Here is a 20727-nt window from a genome sequence, read left to right as displayed (position 1 = left end):
GGTGAGGATAACAATCAAAAGAAAGCTACAAAGAAGGAACTGGCTCTTTTAAAATTTCACCAGAGGTATGAATGATTTCTGGAGGAATACTTTTTGTAACTCATTAAGAGTTGCTACTTAAACTTGTAGAGATTTAATGATGCCATACTCAGTTCTTTTTTTTTTTTTTTTTTACTTTTTGAGTTATCTTTTATTTATTTATTTTTTTATTACATATTTTCCTCAATTACATTTCCAATGCTATCCCAAAAGTCCCCCATACCGCCCCCCACTTCCCTACCCTCCCATTCCCATTCTTTTGGCCCTGGCATTCCCCTATATTGGGGCATATAAAGTTAATGGGCCTCTCTTTCCAGTGATGGCCGACTAGGCCATCTAATCTGTAAAGTCTAGACTAATTGGAAAACTTGTAACTGCCCCTGGCGACAGGTGTGGATGAAGGCTAAGTTATCTGGTCTCTGGGCTAGAGAGCATGTCTCCCCTACTCAAGAACTGGAAGTCTATTATCACCCTGCTATCTATACTAAATATATTAAATGTGTGTGTGTGTGTGTGTGTGTACATCCCCACAAATAGGCAAAGCAAAGGGGAGTAAGGGATGGAAAGAAACACATGAAGACAGTACATTTGGCTAGAGGGCAGGTGATTCTGGGTTTTGATTCCAGTTTTTCCTTCTGTACTGCTTTTAAGTTCTGTTCATATTTCCTAGCTCATTGGTTTCCTCTGTATTTCGAGCTATTCCAGGTGATGTGGTTCATGTTTACATAAATACCACTGTCTGAGTTGTGAACTCAGAGCTATAGAGCTCCTTGAAGTAGTAACACAGTAGAACTGTGTCATCAGAAATGTTACACAAAAGGACAGGTCAGGAAAACAATTTTGGGTAATGACTAAGAATTCAAAGCTGCTGGTATAATTTCTTATTGTATGCCTTTTCATTTTAAGACTTTTTTTTTGCCCATAGATTCCAACCATATTTTCATACTTGAGCTATCATGTGTGGAGTCCAGTTCTGTTTAGCACTGGTTTCTAGACAGAGGAAATTTGAAGCTTGTGATTCCCCTTAGTCTCTATAAAATCACTATTTACCATAATGGCAAGTTGTCTCAGCAAGTAAAGGCACCCATCATCTAGGCTGGTGACCAGAATTGGATCCCTGGAATCAACAAGGTGGAAGGAGAACACTGACTCCCTCACGTTATTCACCAAACACCACACACCTGCCATGGTACATGCATCCGACTCTTACCACAGGACAAATTAATTTAAAAATTAAATGGACTGTCACAGAAGCCATGATCACCCGAGATCCCACAGGCTACATGGAGAAAGAATAGGGGCAAGGGCTCTTAGGTCAGTCTTTCTATGTAGGCTTTGACTTCCGAGTTCCTGAGTATTATACACTTTCTGGCTCATTTTCTCTTTCTGTGAAACTTTTTGTGGACCTTTGTTTCCAGACTTGATGCCTTCTGTTTTTACACACTGCCAGTATCTAAGGATAGTTGTCTAGTTTCCCGAACTAGGTAGTGATGGTTGAGAAAGAATTTCCTGACGTCTCTTTAAAAACCACTAACTTAAAAATTCCAACCACTCAAGCCTCGGCAGGGGAAGAAGGATGAAGAGAAAGAGAAAGAAAGGTCAGTTAAAGGAAATTAGGGCAAAGGGCAAACGTTTTCATGTGTGGGGAGGAGTTTCCAGGCTCTTATATCTGCAAATTCAATTTCATTCTAATCTCAGAAATTCCCGTAGCTCCATGCTATTATGTAAGTCATAATGATTGACAATATTCACTTCACAATCAGGTAACCAGTGTTTGGACCTGACTACAATAGTCTTTCCAGATAGGAAAATTGAACGACAGGGCTCCCTGTATGGTCCGTATAGACATTAATAAAACAGTCCTGATCAAGCACGAACTATTCAGTAAAAGCACAATGGAAAGGGAAGGGGGTTATTTACATCATAGGACAAAAAGGTAGGTCAAAATTAGAAAAAACAATTGAGGTCTCTGGGCATTATTCAGCTACAGTTTCATTTTCTCCCATTTGTCACCTTCTAGGGACCTTCTTGTTCAGCCTGCAACCAGATATGCTTGCTTGGAATTTCCTACAGAGGCCTGTATTTAGAAACCTGCATCTTGAGTGAGAGACATAAGACATACTAGTCTATATTATAAAATAGCACCAAAGTTTGGTGCAGTGATGCATGTCTATTGGCACTTTGGAGAGAAGGCTGAAGAATCACAAAATCAAAATGAGCCTTGGTTATATTGTGATGTCTTCACTTAGAAAACAAGACAACAAAAACCAAACAGCAATATAGATCTCCACTGCACCCTGGGCTAGTTTGAAGCTGTAGTTTCAAGACCTGAGAGGCTCAGGTAACAGGTTCATTTAATCTCAGAACTTTGAAACTAGCCTGTGCAACATGGCAAGACCCTGTATCTCAATAAAATAATCTGTAAAGTCTAATCTGTAAAATCTAGACTAATTGGAAAACTTGTAACTGCCCCTGGCGACAGGTGTGGATGAAGGCTAAGTTATCTGGTCTCTGGGCTAGAGAGCATGTCTCCCCTACTCAAGAACTGGAAGTCTATTATCACCCTGCTATCTATACTAAATATACTAAATGTGTGTGTGTGTGTATAGAATAATAAAATACCTCTTCAAGTGATTTTACATGCAGCAATCATGTAAACATCAGTTGAACAGTCTCTTATTCAACATCTCTGACAATTGCCTATTAATCTATTCTTGAAGACTGCCAGTGATGAACGACTCACTATGAGGACAGCCATTTTCTCTTTGGATTGTCCTATTGCAGTAGTTTTCAACCTATATGTCACAATATCTTTGGCAACCTTCTATCTTCAAAAATATTTATATTACAATTAATTACAATAGCAAAACTACAGTTATGAAGTAGCAACAGAAATAATTTTATTGTTGGGGGCCATCACAACACAAGGAGCTGTATTAAAGGGTCTGAGCATTAGAAAGGTTAAGAACCACCACTATTAGAATGTTTCTTCTACCTTTCTCTGAAATATCTATTCTTGAGTATTGTGAGGAGCAGGTGTGGCAGCAGTCCCAAGAAGGTCCCAGGGACTGCAGCTAAGTCTTATGACTTGCACCTGACTTCCTCATACACCTGAAAATAGCCACAACCATTGTGAGAGCTGCGCAGGTGTACCAGGATACTGGCGAATCCATTTTGGTGGAGATATGCCCCTGCTGCCCTGATTAGCTGAAGCTTTGTACCTGGTGAGGTGATGTGGCCTGCTGTGAGTGGATGGGAACTGAGAGTATATAAGAGTGAGAGGCCCAGGGTTCAGGGCAGATATAAACAAGAAGAAAGATGAAGACTGAATAAACTGCTGTTAGAAGGACTGGTGGTCGTGTCGTTCTTGCTGGTCGAGAGTGGACGCGACAGAGTATTATGTTTTAAACATTTTTATGTTGTTTAATGTCCAGCAGAATAAGTCCAACCCTTTTATTCAAATGCTCACTTTTCAAATTTTGAAGATAAATTTTAGTATGTATTTTTGTTAAATGCTTTTGCCTCTTTAGGCTGAATGTCTTGTCTAAATGCAATGTTGGGAAACAATTTCAAAAAGCTGTAATCCAGTCCCTTTTGGTTAGTTGTTGGATATTTCCAGATAGCAGTGCTTGCTGATATGGCCATCAGTGAAACATAGGAGCTTTTGCTTGACTTCAGTATGTCAGCTCTAAAACTGAAGATGTCCCTCAAGCCTCTATCTCTTCTCTTAAACAACTTTCCATGATTCTGAGTTATTTATCCTCAATATTCACCCTCTCCCTTGGCTCCCTCAGTATTACTGGAGATTGAAGCCATGCCAGACCTGTATTCTACCACTCACTCACATCCCTAGACTGCTGAATTATTGACTGTGTTATTCTTAACATTGTTTATGAAATTGGCTGAAGTCCAAGACTGAGAAAATGCAGTGGAAGTACCCTTTAGGATTGGGATAGTAGGGCACTTTCCTTCCTTCTATTTTAATACATAATAGGCTTCAATAAATATAGTAATCATAAGCATCCAAATTGTATGTGTGAATGTGTCTTTCTGTTGGCCTCATCTGAGTTAAGTGGCAAGATCCAGACATTTTAAAATCAAACTTCAAACCTTTGTGGAAGAGGGCTTTAATTTGAGTCTCTTTGCTTTTACTCCATTCATACTGCTATCATGTTAAGGAAAGGGATTATTTTCTTTGAAACAATGCCTAATGCAATGGAGTATATTTATATTTAAATATGAAAACGTTTGCTATGAAATTTTACTGCATTTGATACTATTTGCCAAAGTTTAGATGGATTTTGCTTTTTAATGTCAGTTCTTCAGACTCATTTTAAAGAATGTAAAATGTTCTTCAGAGAGGATTGTTTTAATGAACTTCATTTTCATATATTAAATGTAAATGATAAAATTAGAACTAAGATAGAATTTAGAGGATTTTTGACTTGAGAAATGATTTTCACTTTTCTCTTGGAAATCTATATATTGATTCCTACTATAATTGTTTCAATGCAGTAATATCTTTTCCAGATAAATTTTTTGAAATCACTTCTAAACTCCCTGTTTTCTATACATATACATAAGCAGTTCTATACAACAGGGTGGGTGATGGGTATCAAAATATAGTGTACATGGGGTTGGGGAAATATTTTTGATGTTTTATTTATATATTTCAAAATAACCAGATGAGAAGAATTTGAAGTTTCCTGACACACAGAAGTGATATTTGAGGGCAATGGAAAATGTATTTGCTCTGATTCGATCGTTATACATTACAAACATGTATATGATTCTAACTCCCTTCCCTTGAATAATAACAGATATTATAGATCAACTAACATGCTAGATTCCTTGTAATATGAAAACAAAGGTTGCAGTAGAGAGAATTTTCTCTTTAAGTAGGCAGCTTTCTTTAATCCTTCAATTCTAGTATGCCTTTTTGCTCTTTATTACGTTAACTTAATAAGTGTTTGAGTCATTTAAAAATATAGCATTTAAAATTTCATTAATGGCCATTGGAAAGAAATATAAGTAAATAACCATCTTTGGCTAGCTCTTTTCATCCACAATTATCATATGCACCAGCAGATTCTGTAAATTCACTACTAAAATTTATTTTCTTTCTGTCCCCTAAAGCATTCTGGGGATTGCTCCTGTTTTGTTTTTTTTTTTTCTTCCTGTTTTAAATCCTCATCTGTCAAACTTTCACACGACTTTCTCTTCTTCTTCTTCTTTTTCTTTTTTTGATTGTGAAAACTTTGTTTATAAGATAAATACACAGGTGTGATGAACACGTGTGAGTGACTCCTTTGTTAGATCTCCTAATTGATTAGTCACTATGATCCAACTGCATAATCACTAATTGTCTCCAGCAAATTCTCTAATTTTTATGTGATGTTCAGAGAAATTAAAGACAAATTATAATGATTATAAAACAGTTATACTTAATTCTGAGAGGTGATACATTCATAGGCAAATGTAAAGGATAAAATTTTAAATGAAAAGTAGAGTAGTTTATAGAAATGACTAGACAGTGTATCAAGCATTATAACAATATCAGAACCTAGGTTGAAGGTAGGGCACGCTAAAAGCTCCTTGAGAAGAAAAATATGATCTGACTTTGGCTACTGAATACCATTTTGAGGTATTCATAATGAAATTTTAAGATACTAGAAAAAAATTTCCTATTTTTCCCTATTTCATTTTCAAATTCATATGTTATACTTTCCCATTAGATGAAGCAAAATGTTCATTTTTATTTTTATTTTTTATTAGAAATTTTCTTTATATACATTTCAAATGCTATCCCAAAAGTTCCCTATACCCTTCCTCTGCCAAAGAGAGGCCCCATGGTATTGCAAACTTTATATGCCCCAGTACAGGGGAATGCCAGGGCCAAGAAATGACTTTCTCTTCTTAAATTAAATATTAACTCCCTAGAGAGACTTTTCCCTCGATCCTCAAGTTTTCACTTAAAACAGTCATATCTAATCATAAGTTGTTCTCCATTGTACCTTAGAGCCCTTAGCAGTTCTTAAAATTATTCTATATATGTTCCCTGATGCCTCCACTGCTATGGTAGACACTTAGTATTTATTTACTCTGGGGGAAAAAAAAACATAGAAGATAGGAATGAGTGGAATGAATAAGACCAGAGAATGTCACATAGTAGCTTGCTTTGAGGAAAAAAAAAATAAAACCCAATTACAAGTTTTGTTCAGAATTTGTCTTTTCTTTTTCAAAGGTGAAATGCAACTAAGCATTCAAATTCATTGTTCTTATAGATTGAGTATACTGAAATATTGATCCTTATAGTCAAGTCTTCAGGATTTCACATGGTGACAAGGAATAATTATAAATAATTAATCTGTGTCCGTTTGCCAGGTGAACCTAAGGAAAGCCTAATTGAACAGATGGGTCCTTTTTCCTTTAACTGGAAGGCTATCAGATGATTTGACTTTGTCAGATGAAAAACAGAAAGTGAGCTCCTGAGAGGAATTCTAGGGAAGAGCCTTTCTGAGTTCTCACAAAGATCTGGGAGTCCTGTGTGATGTTAATTACCCTGATGTTGTCAGAGAGAGTTGGCAGCCTCAAGGAGAGCTGAGATCTAACCCCCTTAGGCTTTCTGGGCTGTGAAATGCTCTCATAAGCAAGTAGGTTACCTGCGAGGGTGAACAGAGATAGGCTAATAACATCCATATGGTTGGGTACTTTGGGCAGATGGCCTGCATGCCACCTTGAAAGCACCTGAAGTTTCTAGGTGGTCTTCAAGGGCAGCTCTAAATCATGCATGTTGAAGTTGTTGAATCTGTGGGCCACAAAGGAATGGCTAATGGTGGACTGCCTAGCAGATGAATTCAGTACTAATTTATAATTAGGAGGATCGGGGAGAGATACAAATGAACATCCCCCAACCTCACAAGACTAGAAAGAAAAAAAAATACATCTTTTTTTTTTTTTTTTCTGAGAAAGCATGGAAGGTTCCTTATAACATTTGAGAAACACCCCTCAGATCTGTACAGAGACTTTTCTGGGGTGACTTTATTTTACTTGCCCTATCTGGTGGACTTCTCTTACTATGTTCTTGGATTTATAGAACGCTTCATACTTTTAAAGCCCTTTTTTGGTGATATTATTCTCTCACCTACCTCATGATGAAAGGAGAGCAGGGACTAGTACCATTAGCAAATTTGAAGGAGCAATATCCTCCTTTTAAGGAAACAAGGAAGTGACTGGTTGGTATAGAACTGAAAACAGTTTCGTTTTGTTGGTCTTAGCATGTTAGAGAGTAAAACAAATCATGCAATTGTAGGAATTTATTGTGCTTACAGCATTCTTTCAAGTTTTATAAATGTCTTCCCTTTCTTTGCCCCCCAAATTTGGATCCATTTGAAGTGGTCAGAGCATGTAAAAATAATCTTCCTTAAGTATAGCTTTTCCTTTTACAGTTTTGTTTTTGACACAGGATCCTGTATATAACCTAGTCTGACCTCAAGTTTGTGACTTTCTACCCCAGTACCCCAAGTGCTAGGATTGTAGGATGTAGGATTGTAGGCATGCACCAGGCTAAGATAGCTCTACTGAAGGCAGGTGAAAAAAACCCAACAAGGAGATGATGCAGATGCTGAGCAGGTGTTCAGTAGAGGCTGGTTCCTGAAAATCAATCAGCGCTTAATGAGTACTTGCAGTATTAGGGTGCGAGTTCCAGCTGTTGTTCATTAGCTGGGTGTCATTCAGCAAGTCACAATGCCGTCATGCCTCAGTTTTCTATATTATAGCTAAAATAACTCCTGTTATGATTCCATTGTAAGGCTGTTGTGTGGATGCAACATGGTAACATACAACTGTGTCTTGAAAGTTAACAGATAAAGTTGAGGATAAAAGACTTTCTATCGAGAACTAGTGTCCCTGCTTCTAGTTACTATAAGCATATTGCACATGTTGCTTTGTGCTGGAGAGCTGGAAAAATAAGTAGCAATAAGTTTCCCTGGTGAGAGGAGGGAAATCGTCATCTACTCAGATAATTATGTCAGCTATCTATGTCAGTTTATCCCCCAAATAACCTTCAACCAAGCTTGTCTGGATATTATCAGGTGATGTGACAAAAAGATGGATTTCAATTTTGTCTATAGAGATGTATGGTTTCTCTGTGCTTAGCATGGAGCTTGGGTCAAAGAACATCTCAAAGGGAGAATGGCTAAAAGAATGAGGAACAAATAATGCAATGTATAGTATTATTACTAGCTTGTCTTTTATGACACAGTTTCCTCTGTCTCTTGAACACAGATGTTAGATATGCTTTGGTTGTGAGCTTAAGTTGTTTAGTCAATCCCTGCTCCTTTGGAGGTTATTCTCTCTATACAGCCTGCTCCTAGCCTGCAATGAAGCTCTCTGAGTGAATCCATGGATCTGTCTCTTTTTGGAGGCCTTAGCATCATCACTTTGTGGCTGTTACTCCATTTCCAGTCTTGACCTAGGTTTACTCATGGCCTTTGCTATCTAATGTAGTATGAGGCAGAAATTCTTTTTTTGTTATGTGTTCCTTTGTATCTGGCTTGACTGTATTCTCAAACATTTAGCAATATTTTTGAAGCAATGTCTGTGTAGCCCAGGTTGCACTTGAGCTTGCTTTGTTGCTTAGGATGGTCTTAAGCCAGTAATCCTCTTGCCCTAGCTTCCTAGATGCTAGCATGTCAGGTATATACCACCAATTCCAACTTGTGTTTTTTAAACTAATGACATCTGGCTGAATCTACCCAGATGCATTGTGTGTCACAACTTCAGTTGCATCATAATATTAAGTGACAAGAATTTTAACAAAAAGATTTTCATATTTTGATGTGCTACTTAACATTAGGAAAGGTAAAATGAGTCAAGGAGATTAATGGTACATTTTCCCAATCATCTCAAAATGTCAACATACTTGGTGCAGGTATACTCATAGAAGGAATTTTCTCTTTTATTCATGCACTTAAAAGGTCATGGTGTAGATAACCAGCAGATATTGAAGAAATGTGGGTCCAAGTGAAATGTGTGTGTGTGTGTGTGTTAGTGTGTTTCTGAATGTGGAAGCTGACTTAAGCATTATTAGCAGAATACTTCCTGCTCCACGTTGAAAAGACCCCTATTTTTCATTTACTGCATCAAAAATGTTTTAAACAACAAAACAGTCAATAGGTGTTGTTTTAAGACAAAACCCTTATTCACAAGTAATTGGTTTTTTTTGGACTTACAATGTGTTCTATTCAGAGCAAAGAAGTTCCCTCAATGGTTTCCTAATAATAATGGTCAGTTATTTTGTATATCTTAGGGCACAAAGGAAAGAACCCATTCATTGTAGTCCTCTACTTTTATATTTGTGTGTGTGTGTGTGTGTGTGTGTGTGTGTGTGTATGCGCACGCGTGTGCGAGGGTGTGCTGAGTGACTTCTTCAATTGCTCCCCACCTAAGTTTTTGAGACAGTCATTCATTGAACCTGGAGATCACTGATTGACTCCTCTGGCTGGATAGGGAGCTTCTGGTTCCTTCTGTCTGCCTCTACCTACCCAGGATTGGACTTACAGGGGCATACTACCACATCTGGCTTTTTATGTGGGTGCTGGCAATTGAACTCAGGCCCTCATGTTTGCACAGCAAGCAGTTTACTGACCGAGCCATCTTCTCAGCTCCTACATTCACTTCTTTAAACATTTCATTTAAAAATCCCTCCTTTTAGCCCTGAATCTGTATTAATGGCAACCTTACCAAATATTGGAAAAGCTATCTTGAGGAGGTCTGAAGGCAGGGATTTTAGAACTGCCTCTTCTGTGCAGTACTACTTCTTAACATAAATCTGTAGCAGATTAAATTTCCAAAATGGACTGGAGAATGATTACTTTGGTGCAGCTTTTCACATCACAGTGGCATTTCCCTGGCCTGTGACAATAAAGCTGTCAGCTTGGTTTTTAGCATGTGTGCCTCCACCTTTGGTTGGGAGCCGCTGTCTAAGGAAATCAGTTTTCAAGTTCAGAGTGCTGATGGGAATATTCCAGCTGTCTCCTCCACCTGCATGCACTTTGCTCAGTTCCTTCCTGCCTTTCCTGGTGGGACAGGTCCCACTGTTTCATGGATTTTATGTGAATGTAAAATGACAGCTAGGGAAAGCTTAGAAAATGGAACAAACAAAGGGATCGCTTGACACTATCATCATTTTAGTGACAGCTTTGCTTAGGATGAGTTAAAAAATGTCTACAGGGCAATTAGAGAAGAATTTAATTTAATTCATTTCTTCTTCATACTGGAAGATCTAGAGGGCTGGCCCTAGGCTGTTTTATGTTATTACTAGGTGATCTCTGTGGTTTTCGTATTGAGTAAAAGGGGAAAAATGAGCTCGTATTATGTTTGTTAAGGCTTCATGTGGTCTTGTTTCATTGTCTAAAATCCAGAAGGCACACTGTCAGAGTGCTCCATTTTCTAAAAAAAAACCAAAAACCAAAAAACAAACAAACAAACAAAAAAACCCCAAAAAACCAAAAAACTGTTTGGGGCTCTTATTAAAATTTCCTTGATACTTTGAAGTAACTAGGGGTTGAAGGTGACAGGATATGGCTATGGCCATCAAGTCCTTCTTCTTTCAGGTTGTTTGTTCTGCTGCATTGAGTTCACTGAGGGCTGGGGTAGAGAAAAAGTGGCATAGAGGTCAGTAGGCTAGGTGGGATGGATTATATGAATACCCAGCATTCTCTTTGTCACACTCATAGAATACTTTCAGTCTGCACTGTTTGATTTCACTCGTAGAACAACAACCTTTATGTGCTTTTCTGGACTACCATACAGTCTTAATGATGTCACTAGTGACTACTTGGGGAAAAAGAAAAAGTGTCATTTAGGGGATCAGAAATGATTTGCACTTCCTTATATCTGCCTGCTTCTAATCAGATTTTCAAAACAGCTCCATTTCCATAGGAAATACTCATTGGCTGCAAAGATCCCTAGGAATGTGTGAACATTAGAATTCACCAACCAACTAGAATGGGGTAGTAACTTTGTTCAGAACTGAATGTTGATTCAAATCAGCTGCAATATGATGCTCTTTAATGGAACTATCATCCTTTGGATCAGTAGATATAAGCACAAAGTACATGGGGGATGAAGTCAGGGCACAGTGATTATATGACCATGATTTCAAGCCTGCCTGCTAACAAATCTTTTTAGAAATACCCCCTTTGCCTACAGTATGGATGGATGGACTTTGAAAGCTTAATGGGAATTGATGTCATGTATTGATTACCATTTAACACACACCTCCCTAATCTTGTATCATTGTTTAAGGAAAAATGCTCTCTTGTAAAACAAGTAACTCTTACCAGAGGGTCTGTTTTTTTTTTTTTTTTTTTTTTTTTTTTTTTTTTTTTTTTTTTTTTTTTTTTGGTGTCCTAAGTGGTCAATTAATTCATATTATGACTAGATATCTATTGGGATGGTGAACAGAAGCTCTGTTGAAGGTTGGTACCAAATCAGATTTCCAAGGAGCTGATTAGGTGTTCAGTACATGACAGATGGAAATCCCTGGCTTCCAGCTCTGACACATGTGAGTGATTTCAGGGGACAAGGTACTGCTCCTAAATAAGCTTCTGGGACTGGCATAGAAGGAGGAGACACCAACCTAACATGATTTTGATGTTTTTAACCTTAGTTGAACATAACGATCTGCTCTGTAAACAGGTGGTAAAAGCGAGGTATGGCTATCCAGAGGCATAGAGAATTCTTGAAAAGGTCCCAGAACTAACCTCCCATCCTTCCGGGAGTAAAACCAGGTTTTAATTAATTGCTATGAAGTCAAGAAATACACTCCTCCTAGTCTTCCATAAAAATCTCATGACAAAGCTCATAGAAATAGATTGCTTACTGATTTATTAAAACAAGTCATCTTAGAGACATCTGTTTACTCTGGACCTTTGAGATAAAGTCTGTAATTACACCTGCCATCCAGGAACATGTTTATTGGTTGGAGAGAGTGACAAAATTTTTCCTATATACACTAATGTGACTTTTGCTCCATTGTGTCAACCATTTATAGTGTCTTTAGTAGAGGGCTGTGGCAGAATATAAAATGGACTCATTTTCTAATTTAAATCAAGCTCCCCTTTTTTTTTCTTGCCGGTGCAACTAAAAATTTGAGTTTTTAACAATGGCAGTGCACTTTATGTAGCTTAGCTTTACTAAGTTTTGGTAGTGAATAACTTGCTCTTTTCTTAATAAGAATTGGCCTTTAGGGTGCACATGAAACAAATCTATTCAAGAAATGAAAACAATTATAAAGTATCTCGAAAACAACATTATCATCATGTATATACTTGGAACAATGATAATACATTTCAGTCGAAAACCAAGTTTAAAGTAGAATATATAATTTCTTCTAGTCCATCACCTTTCAGAGTCTTACAGTTAACTATCTAACTTGTATGAACCACTGAGATAAAAGAAAATCATTGTTTTTTTTTTTTATAAAAGTTAGAAAGAAGAGGTATTATTTAGATCAACCCCCTAATTATTCAAGTAAGGACAAAAGTCTAAAGAAGTTAAGTGACTTGCCCAAGAACAAATACTCACTTTATAGCAGGGTTGAAATTAAAATCTAGGAGTTCCAATTCAGTGCTCTCAACATCTCACCTGTTATGTCTCCCGTGAGTCTAATGGACAATGGATCCGATTACAACTAAGCAGAACGGTATTTAAGACATTTTTGATAAAGTTTCCTACAAGCCTCACTTCAAAGTGCTGCAAATTTGTCTTTGTGAAATGGAAATAAAAACCAGCAGACTGAACTAACAACAAAGTACTTACTCTGAAAAATTCTTTTGTTGAACCAGAGTCCAGGGTCCCATATGCAATTTCAGTCTGCTTGGCTAAGTCTTCAGCGCTCTCTATGGGGGACACCATCCTCTCCACAGTCAGGAAAGCAGCAAGGTTTGCAGTGTAGGAAGAGATTATGATCAGGGTGAAGAACCACCACACCCCTCCAACAATGCGCCCAGAAAGTGATCTAAAAAACAAAACAAAAGAAGTCTAGACTCAGAGGGCCCAGATCTCAATTTTAAAAAGTCACCATAATTGGGGAAAGTCTTTCTTTATAGAAAAGTATTCTTTTATTATAGATGATGAAAGAGAGAAGTTGATGATACAATGGAATCAAAACATCAGCCAGAAGTGATGGGTTAACAATGCGATGTCATGATGGCATATGATGATGACACATGTGAAGACCCTTTAGGCCTCTCCAGGTTTTCTCTAGTTTAGATCTCAATGGTCTCTCCAAACAGTCATATGCTAGAAGCTGGGCTGCTAGTCTGTCTGTTGTGCTATGAGATCTTTTAAGAGGTGGGGCTTAGCTTGAGAAAGTTAGGTCACAGGAATAATGGGACCTAGTCCTTCCCCTCTCTCTTGATTCTTCGCTACCAGGACGTGAACAGGTCTCACCAGCCGCATGCTCCTGTTATAATGTATTGCCTCAGCAGATGCTCAAAGCAAGGGGCCAAGTACTTATGGGCTAAAAATCCTGAGATCACGAGCCAAAGGAAACCTGTCCTCCTTGAAGTTGGTATTTTGTCTCAGTGATTCAAAACTAGCACAAATTTAGAATCAAACTTTTTTAATCACATAAAAAATCTTTCTTTTACCATTTCTCATTTATACTCTCACATGGTACATGACCTTTTCTGGGTACACATACAGAAAATTAAACACTGTCTATCCAAGATCAATTAAATCAAAACTCAAGTGGAGAAACCTAGATATCTGGACTTTTAAATTCTGCTCAGATGATTATCTGTGTAGTCAATGTAGGGAACAAGTGGCATAAAGTCATGTCATGCAAAATACAGGATCCTAAATCTTTTTATCTTTACAGGGAAATGGGAACATAGTGGCAAATTGGCACTGTTAGCTTGAGGTCCAAAAATTAATGCAGACATGGCTGTTTTGTATAGTTGGTCACCATAAGGCATATTTCCAAGTAGAAAGGTTCCTTCTCATCTTCACATAAATGGTTAGTGAGGATCAAGAGGACAGATATTTTCTGTTCATACAAGACTCTTAGTCACTGGGGACAGGCTTAAGTGAAGTGGGGAACATCATACAGTTTGGGGGAGGCACTAAAACACTGTTGATTCTCTTCTTTCCTCCCTAAATCTTAAAACAAAAAAGTCCATTCTGTCCTACCATAGATTTCCTTTTCTTTTCTTTTTTCAAGACAGGGATTTTTGTGTTAATAGCCCTGGCTATCCTGGAACTCACTCTATAGATCAGGCTAGCCTCAGACTCAGAGATCTGCCTGCCTTTGACTCCTGAGCGCTGGGATTAAAGGCATGAACCACCACTGGATTTCTTCCATAGATTTCTTACTGTTGAAACTTCCTTCAATGTGCTCTTTAGAAGCCTTGATCAAATCATCACAAATTGGTCTAACAGTATTCAATTAGTAGGAAAGTGGTATGTTTTAATAACAAGAATTTTCTTCAACTTTTTAATCCAATTATTAGGGAATGTAGCCACGGATGGATAAATTGTAAAGTGAAAAAAAATTGTCAATACTACTGTTCATTGGCAAGGGGGGCATCTTGGTAAAATATAGATTCAGGATTTCTGCATGTCCAAGAGTATGTGATTCATAGGCATCATAGGTGATTCTGTTGCAAGTGATGAATTACCAAACTGAGAAATGAACATTGTTATTTACCAGCAATTCTCAACTTTGCCCATCAACAGCACAGCACAACACAACAACAACAACAAAACCAAACCCACAAACAAAAGACAGCAAAACAAGAGAAAAATCCTTGCCCAAAATCTCCCCTAGATAAGTTAGATCAGAGTTATGGGAGTTGGGCCTAAGCCCCAGCATTTTATAAAAGTTTTAGGGTATAATCAGAGTTGTAAGTTATGTCCCTCCATCACAAGTGCTACTCATGGAGAGGGACTGTGGGAAGTCAGAGGGCAATGGATACTCAGTCATGGCTTGTGATTAAGACTGGGATTCACTTCCTTTGCAGTATTGCTGGTGGTTAGTGTGGTCTATAGAAATTCAAATCTGCTCCATAGGTTTTATAAAAATATTGCCACATCATCCTCTGTATAGTTCTACTGTGGCGAAAAGCTCCACCCTGGTTAGTCTGTGCTTTTCCATGCCCATAAAATCTCACAGAAAGAGCTCCCACTCTGCTAGAAAGTACAGAAGAAGTGTAGGAGCCTGACACATCTCCAGACTCTGTGGGAAGAGGGCAGTTCTGGGCTGAGAACTGACAAATCAAGGTCTTCTCTGCATGTACTATAATTCTGTGGTAAAATTCAAATTCCGGTGTCCCAAGATAACCCCCTTTTTCTTAGCATGTGGAAAATCCAGTTGTTTATGGGAATATAACCTGAGAATTCTGTCAAGTATTTTGATAAATAAAGTACTATTTATTTATTAATTATTTAAAAGTATACTTGATTATGTTTAAGTCTGAAGTTGTGGTTGGTCTCTGGATAACTAAAACACAGTCAAATATATTCTCTTTCACTTTTTTTGATGTGAAAATCTTCTAAGAAGAAAAATACCCAAATATTTTGTAGCATGAAAATAACTAGGTTTTGGATAAGAAAATTCAGAATGGTGTGAAAATTATAGATTTTTTTTGCAGTCACACTGACCATGTTTATGTGTTGTTATTTGTTGTTTATTTGCGCTGTACCTGTAAAAGTCCTCCTGATGTGGAATGTGGTTTGGCTGAGACCAGAGAGAAGCTTGAGTTTGGTGTAATTCCAGAATTGGAGTTTGATATGGGAAGAGGTATATTATGCTGTGAATACTAATGGCAGTTTATGCATTGCCTGCTTGAAATGTGGAGGAAAACACAGTAATTTATGGAAATTACATTGTGCCATTTTATTGAGGCTAATGGACTGTGGCTATGTCTGTCTGATTTTAAATCAGGCCTGCATATCATAATCTAGTTATTGTGGCCACCTTAATACTGACTCAGATCATCATGTGGTGGATCAGAATGACTCAGCTGAGATTGGCTGTTGACATGACTGAAAATAAACCTAAGTGCAAAATGGTCATTTTTGTGGCCTCTTGTCTCCTGGTTATTGACTTTGGCAATTATGTGGTTAATCTCATGGCATACAGTCAGCTAGAGAGCTGTGTTCCACATGTTCACATTTGACCTGCTGCACATTGAAAATATTTGGGAAAATGTCTTGAGTAAATACGAGCTTTCTCCCCTTACAATTCCCCAGATAACAGTCAAACAACTATTTTCATAGCATTTCAATTGTTTTAGATATTATGAACCATCTAGAGATTATTTAATGTACACAGGAACATTATATGCAAAAATGCTGTGCCATTTTATATAAAGGACTTGAGCGTCTGCAGGGTTGAGTATTTGGCAGGGGTCTTGGAACCAATCCATCAAGTTGCAAGGAATGTTAGTATGGATTGGCATGACAAATTTGAAAGACTATCCCTATAAAACGGACACAATAGCTTTACAAACCAAAACAGTTTGCTGCCATCAGTAGAGAATGCAGGAAATTGCATTTGATATGGTCTCCTCAAGACAGTAGCAGATTTAACAAAGGATTGAGCGGAATTTCTATCTTCCTCTTCCATTTTCCCGGCATGCATGCTTATATCTTTTTACTGAAGAAAAATGTGGAACCCACAGGGAAGAAGCTCCACAAGCATTTTTGTATTATCCCTTTTCTCATTAGTTAAATTACAGCCACTTAAGGCCACATTTTACATGGAGACTATATAAAACGTGACTGATGGGTCAACCCTGTCACATTTTGTAAAGGGTCTATTAAAATGAGACAAGACTTTAGAGTTGAATTAGAAAGACCCATCATTTCCCAGTACCTTTCTTTCCATTAATGTAGCTGCAAAATGCTTAACATTCATTTCAAGTAGTTTTGTTGCACAAGACAGACTTCAAGGTTAGCATAATGAAATGGCTGTAAAATGCTGCACACTTACGTTAAAAAAAACACAAAATAGTGTGCATGTCATGCCTTTCACAAAAGGGTTAGAGCTATGAAGTTAATGAAAATAAATTGTTAACAAAAGAAAAAAAAAGCACACATAGAAAAATGTTGCCAAATTCACATATCAAATAGCAGACAATGTTCTTTTTAACTGTAGTAATAAGAAACTGGAGTTCCTACATTAATAGCAAAGTGTATTTTGTGACATCAGAAATGCCAATAAAAGTGAGTTATAGACCATAACCTTCTTCCTATTAGTAAATTTTGTAATCTGCAGTATTTTAGTTTTATGAGATGGTGAAGCTAAGGGAAAGACAAAGCCTCTGCCTTCATCCAATTTCTTTATTGTTCCTCCTTTCTGTTTCTCACATAGTCATCATTTCAACCCTCCATTCATTGCTGGGACTATGATAGAGTCTTTTAAAAAATGTATAGGATCAATCTTGGTTTCTTACTATCTTCTCTGATGGAAATAAGTGACCAGGTCCTAAAGACTGAAAACCACAGCTTTCAGCTGAAGTTGTGAAATAATTGCCATAAAAATCCTGCCTCTAAGTTATTATATATCACCACATCACTACTATAGTGAAATGAATTGGTGGTAGGTTGGAGAGAGTGATCTACATCAGGAGAGGAAGTATATTACTTAAAATACAGCTCAAACCCCTCACACCTTCTGTTATTCTACACGTATCTGTCCTTTTAAAGGAGGATCTATATTCATGTATAACTGTGAAAGAGTCCTTGCCTACTTCTTCAAAGGACTTGCTATCTTAAAAACTTAATAAAAAATACATTTGGAGTAATCTTTGCCCAATGGTGAGGTCCTTAAGTTTTCCCTTTGGTAATTCTCCAGACCCTTATGTCTTCTACTTGGCTAGTCCTGAGTTGTCCCTGCAGCTTCACAGAAAGTCAGCAGGGGGAGCATTTGTCTGAACTTGGACTCTAGATGGCACAAGTGGCTCTATCAAAGTTTCACAAAAGAAACACATTTCAGATTGTAAAACGCTATAACCTCTTGTCAATGTGAGAGACATATTATGGAATATTGCACTCAAAGAGCTTTCAAGGGCTGTAATCCTCAAAAGCACTAGGTGGCACCAAGAAGGAATGTTGCTTCTTGTCTCTCAGGAGACTCTTGGACTTTTGCTATGGACCAGCATTTCAGCTGGATTCCGCAGTCCTTGTAGGAACTCCGACCAAAATCAGTATTAACTGGTATATACACTAGACTAGGATGATTTGAAGAATCTAAGTTCATAATAACAATAGCTAACACTTATTAAGCGCAAAGGCCAGGAGCTGTGCTTTGCATTTTATTGATGAGAGACTGAGGTTTAACTAGGCTTAGTAAGTTGCCCCAGGTTACACAACTGCTGAGTAGACTGGAATGTGGAGAAGCTAAGTTTAGCACCTCCTGTTCAATCACTCTGCTCTCTCCGTCTGGATGCCCCCATCCAGTGTCCCCCAGAACACGTTCAGGATGGAGAGAGTTAAATTGATTGTCTTTGTTCCTTCTCTGGACTTTACTTTCGATAAATCAGTTGATATGTGAATATAGCCTGGGCTTATTACATTGATTCCCTTCTCTAACGTTGACTCAGCCGACAGCTTCATGTAAAACAAAGTAATTCACTTGGAGCAATTAGAGCAGTTCAAATATCAAACCTAATATCAATGCAGAATCTTGAAGCTTCTAGCTAACTGTCAATAACTGCATTGGATGGCAATGGAATGATGCCAGCAGTTTTTCTCATAATGCCTTAGTGCTGATTTTGCAGCCTTATGCTCTGAGTGAGCACATACTCTGCAGTATTATGAATGCTCGCTGCCCGCTTTTATTAACAACAAGTGCTGCATTTCTTTAGGGATAGAAATAGGAAAGCAGTTCTTGTTTCCAAGCATGAAGAGAGTGAGGAAACCAACCGGGCTCCTCCAGATTGGCAGTGTGAAGGAGTTGTGGAAGCAATTGAACTGCTGGCTCTTAAAAATCTCCAGAAAGATGGATTCCCTTGTGTTAGCTCTCTAGGAATGACTATAGTCTAAGATATGAACAGAGCAGGACATAGTAGAAAGAACAAGAGTTTGCAATCGGAACTAGATTTGAGATCTGGGTATCATTGCTAGTGTGAGTGGGCTAATTATTTAACCAGTAGCACTTTCTTCAACTTAGAAGTAGGCATGATACCTACATTGTGGAAATGGTTAAAGAGTATGTTTCAGGGGAGACTGTAGATTACTTATCCATGTGTCCACAGTGGGAGACCAGGGAAGGCTGTTGTACTTTCCCCCGGGAAATGGCAAGTTAGACGGAATTGTCTCTTATAGTTCCTGCTGGTGTAATCCTAGTCAATTGTATTCTCAAATCTAATCTCAAGGACAACGCATTGAATTACTTCAATTTTGATGAAAGTAACATTGCATAGTCTATCTTACATTCTTGGCTTTCTGAAGAGTTTGTACTCTGTGGTCATTATGCAAAGTGTAATAAGTGAACGCGGACGCTTTCAGTAAAGGCAGCTACACATCTCACAGTACGACTATACTATTGTCAGGACTTTCTAAATAGGCCAATAAAGAAATATATTACAGTGGGCAGGATTGATACACAGTTGATCACACATATATAGTCAATAGAACTCTCAAGACAAAGAGAAACATGTTTCTTTCTTAGAGGAATGTCATACAAATTCTAGGAAGCATAACATTTATAGATACCACTTCTTTTGTAGGGCACAAAAGATAGTGTCAGAGGAATGATCATTTATAGGTTGGAAAATATAGAGCTCATGGAGGCAATAATTTCTCACTCGAAAGTGCAATAAAGATAATAGTTGTTATACCAAACAAGTGTGCTATTGGCTTCTTAGTGAGTTGAACCATGATTAGATTTAAGGACAATTAAACAGGATAGAACCATCTTGGTGTGCACAGAATACTGTAACAATAATGTCTGGTATAAGTTTGTTTTTTAAATTTATGTATAGTGAATCAAGATGGAAAAATGATTTCTTACTGTGGGCCATGGTGAAAAACTTGGAAGCCATTGAACTATATGATGACATCTTGAGCAACATAATAAAATCTATACCTTGGAAAGAAAAGGCATTTGCTATATTTTGGGATCACAGAATATCCATAGCTTAAATTCTGCCACCAGAAATTGAAGCAAAGCAAAGCAAAGCAAAGCAAAGCAAAGCAAAGCAAAGCAAAGCAAAGCAAAGCAAAGCAAAGCAAAGCAAAGCAAAGCAAAACAAAAACAAAAACAAAAACAAAACAAAACAAAGCTGGTCTAACTTGTCGTTTTTAGTATCAGCTTTAGTTCTTATTTAATTAAGTAACATGAGTAAATATTTGTAAAAACAAATGACTTTTGAAGAGACTTGTTTAAGTATGTATCACAGTAGGGAATATCACAAATGTAGTTTTGAAAGTTGACTTACAGAAACCAGGAAAATCTCTGGCCTTAATGGCTCTTCAACATTGCCTCAGCACAGATTATTAGTCATGTTAGAAATCTTCCAGCTATAGATGCATTCAGAGGCCATAGACTCTCAAAGTGAGTATTTCTCAACCCTCCAAAGAAACTAGGAAATCAAATGAACTCCCTGATATCACAAAATGGTACACTCTGAACACAAAAGGAACAGGACATGAAATAATTTGAAGAATCCAACC

The 20727-nt window shown here is 37.6% G+C and overlaps 1 protein-coding gene across 3 annotated transcripts in view; it reads right to left on the bottom strand.

Moving 5' to 3' along the window:
- Gria3 (glutamate ionotropic receptor AMPA type subunit 3) overlaps window positions 1–20727 on the bottom strand; it is a 265112-nt gene that overhangs the window by 40288 nt on the left and 204097 nt on the right. For all 3 annotated transcript variants that reach the window (XM_029473262.2, XM_021152663.3, XM_021152661.3), the window contains one exon: window positions 12865–13063. In XM_029473262.2, coding sequence (XP_029329122.1) covers window positions 12865–13063 — 199 coding nt within the window. The remainder of the gene's footprint in view (window positions 1–12864; window positions 13064–20727) is intronic.

This window comes from Mus caroli, unplaced genomic scaffold (assembly GCF_978045245.1).
Source record: "Mus caroli unplaced genomic scaffold, Mus_caroli_1 scaffold_5, whole genome shotgun sequence".
NCBI classification, from domain to species: Eukaryota; Metazoa; Chordata; class Mammalia; order Rodentia; family Muridae; genus Mus; species Mus caroli.
Note: the sequence above shows the minus strand (reverse complement) of the source record. Positions and strands in the feature narration are given on the sequence as shown.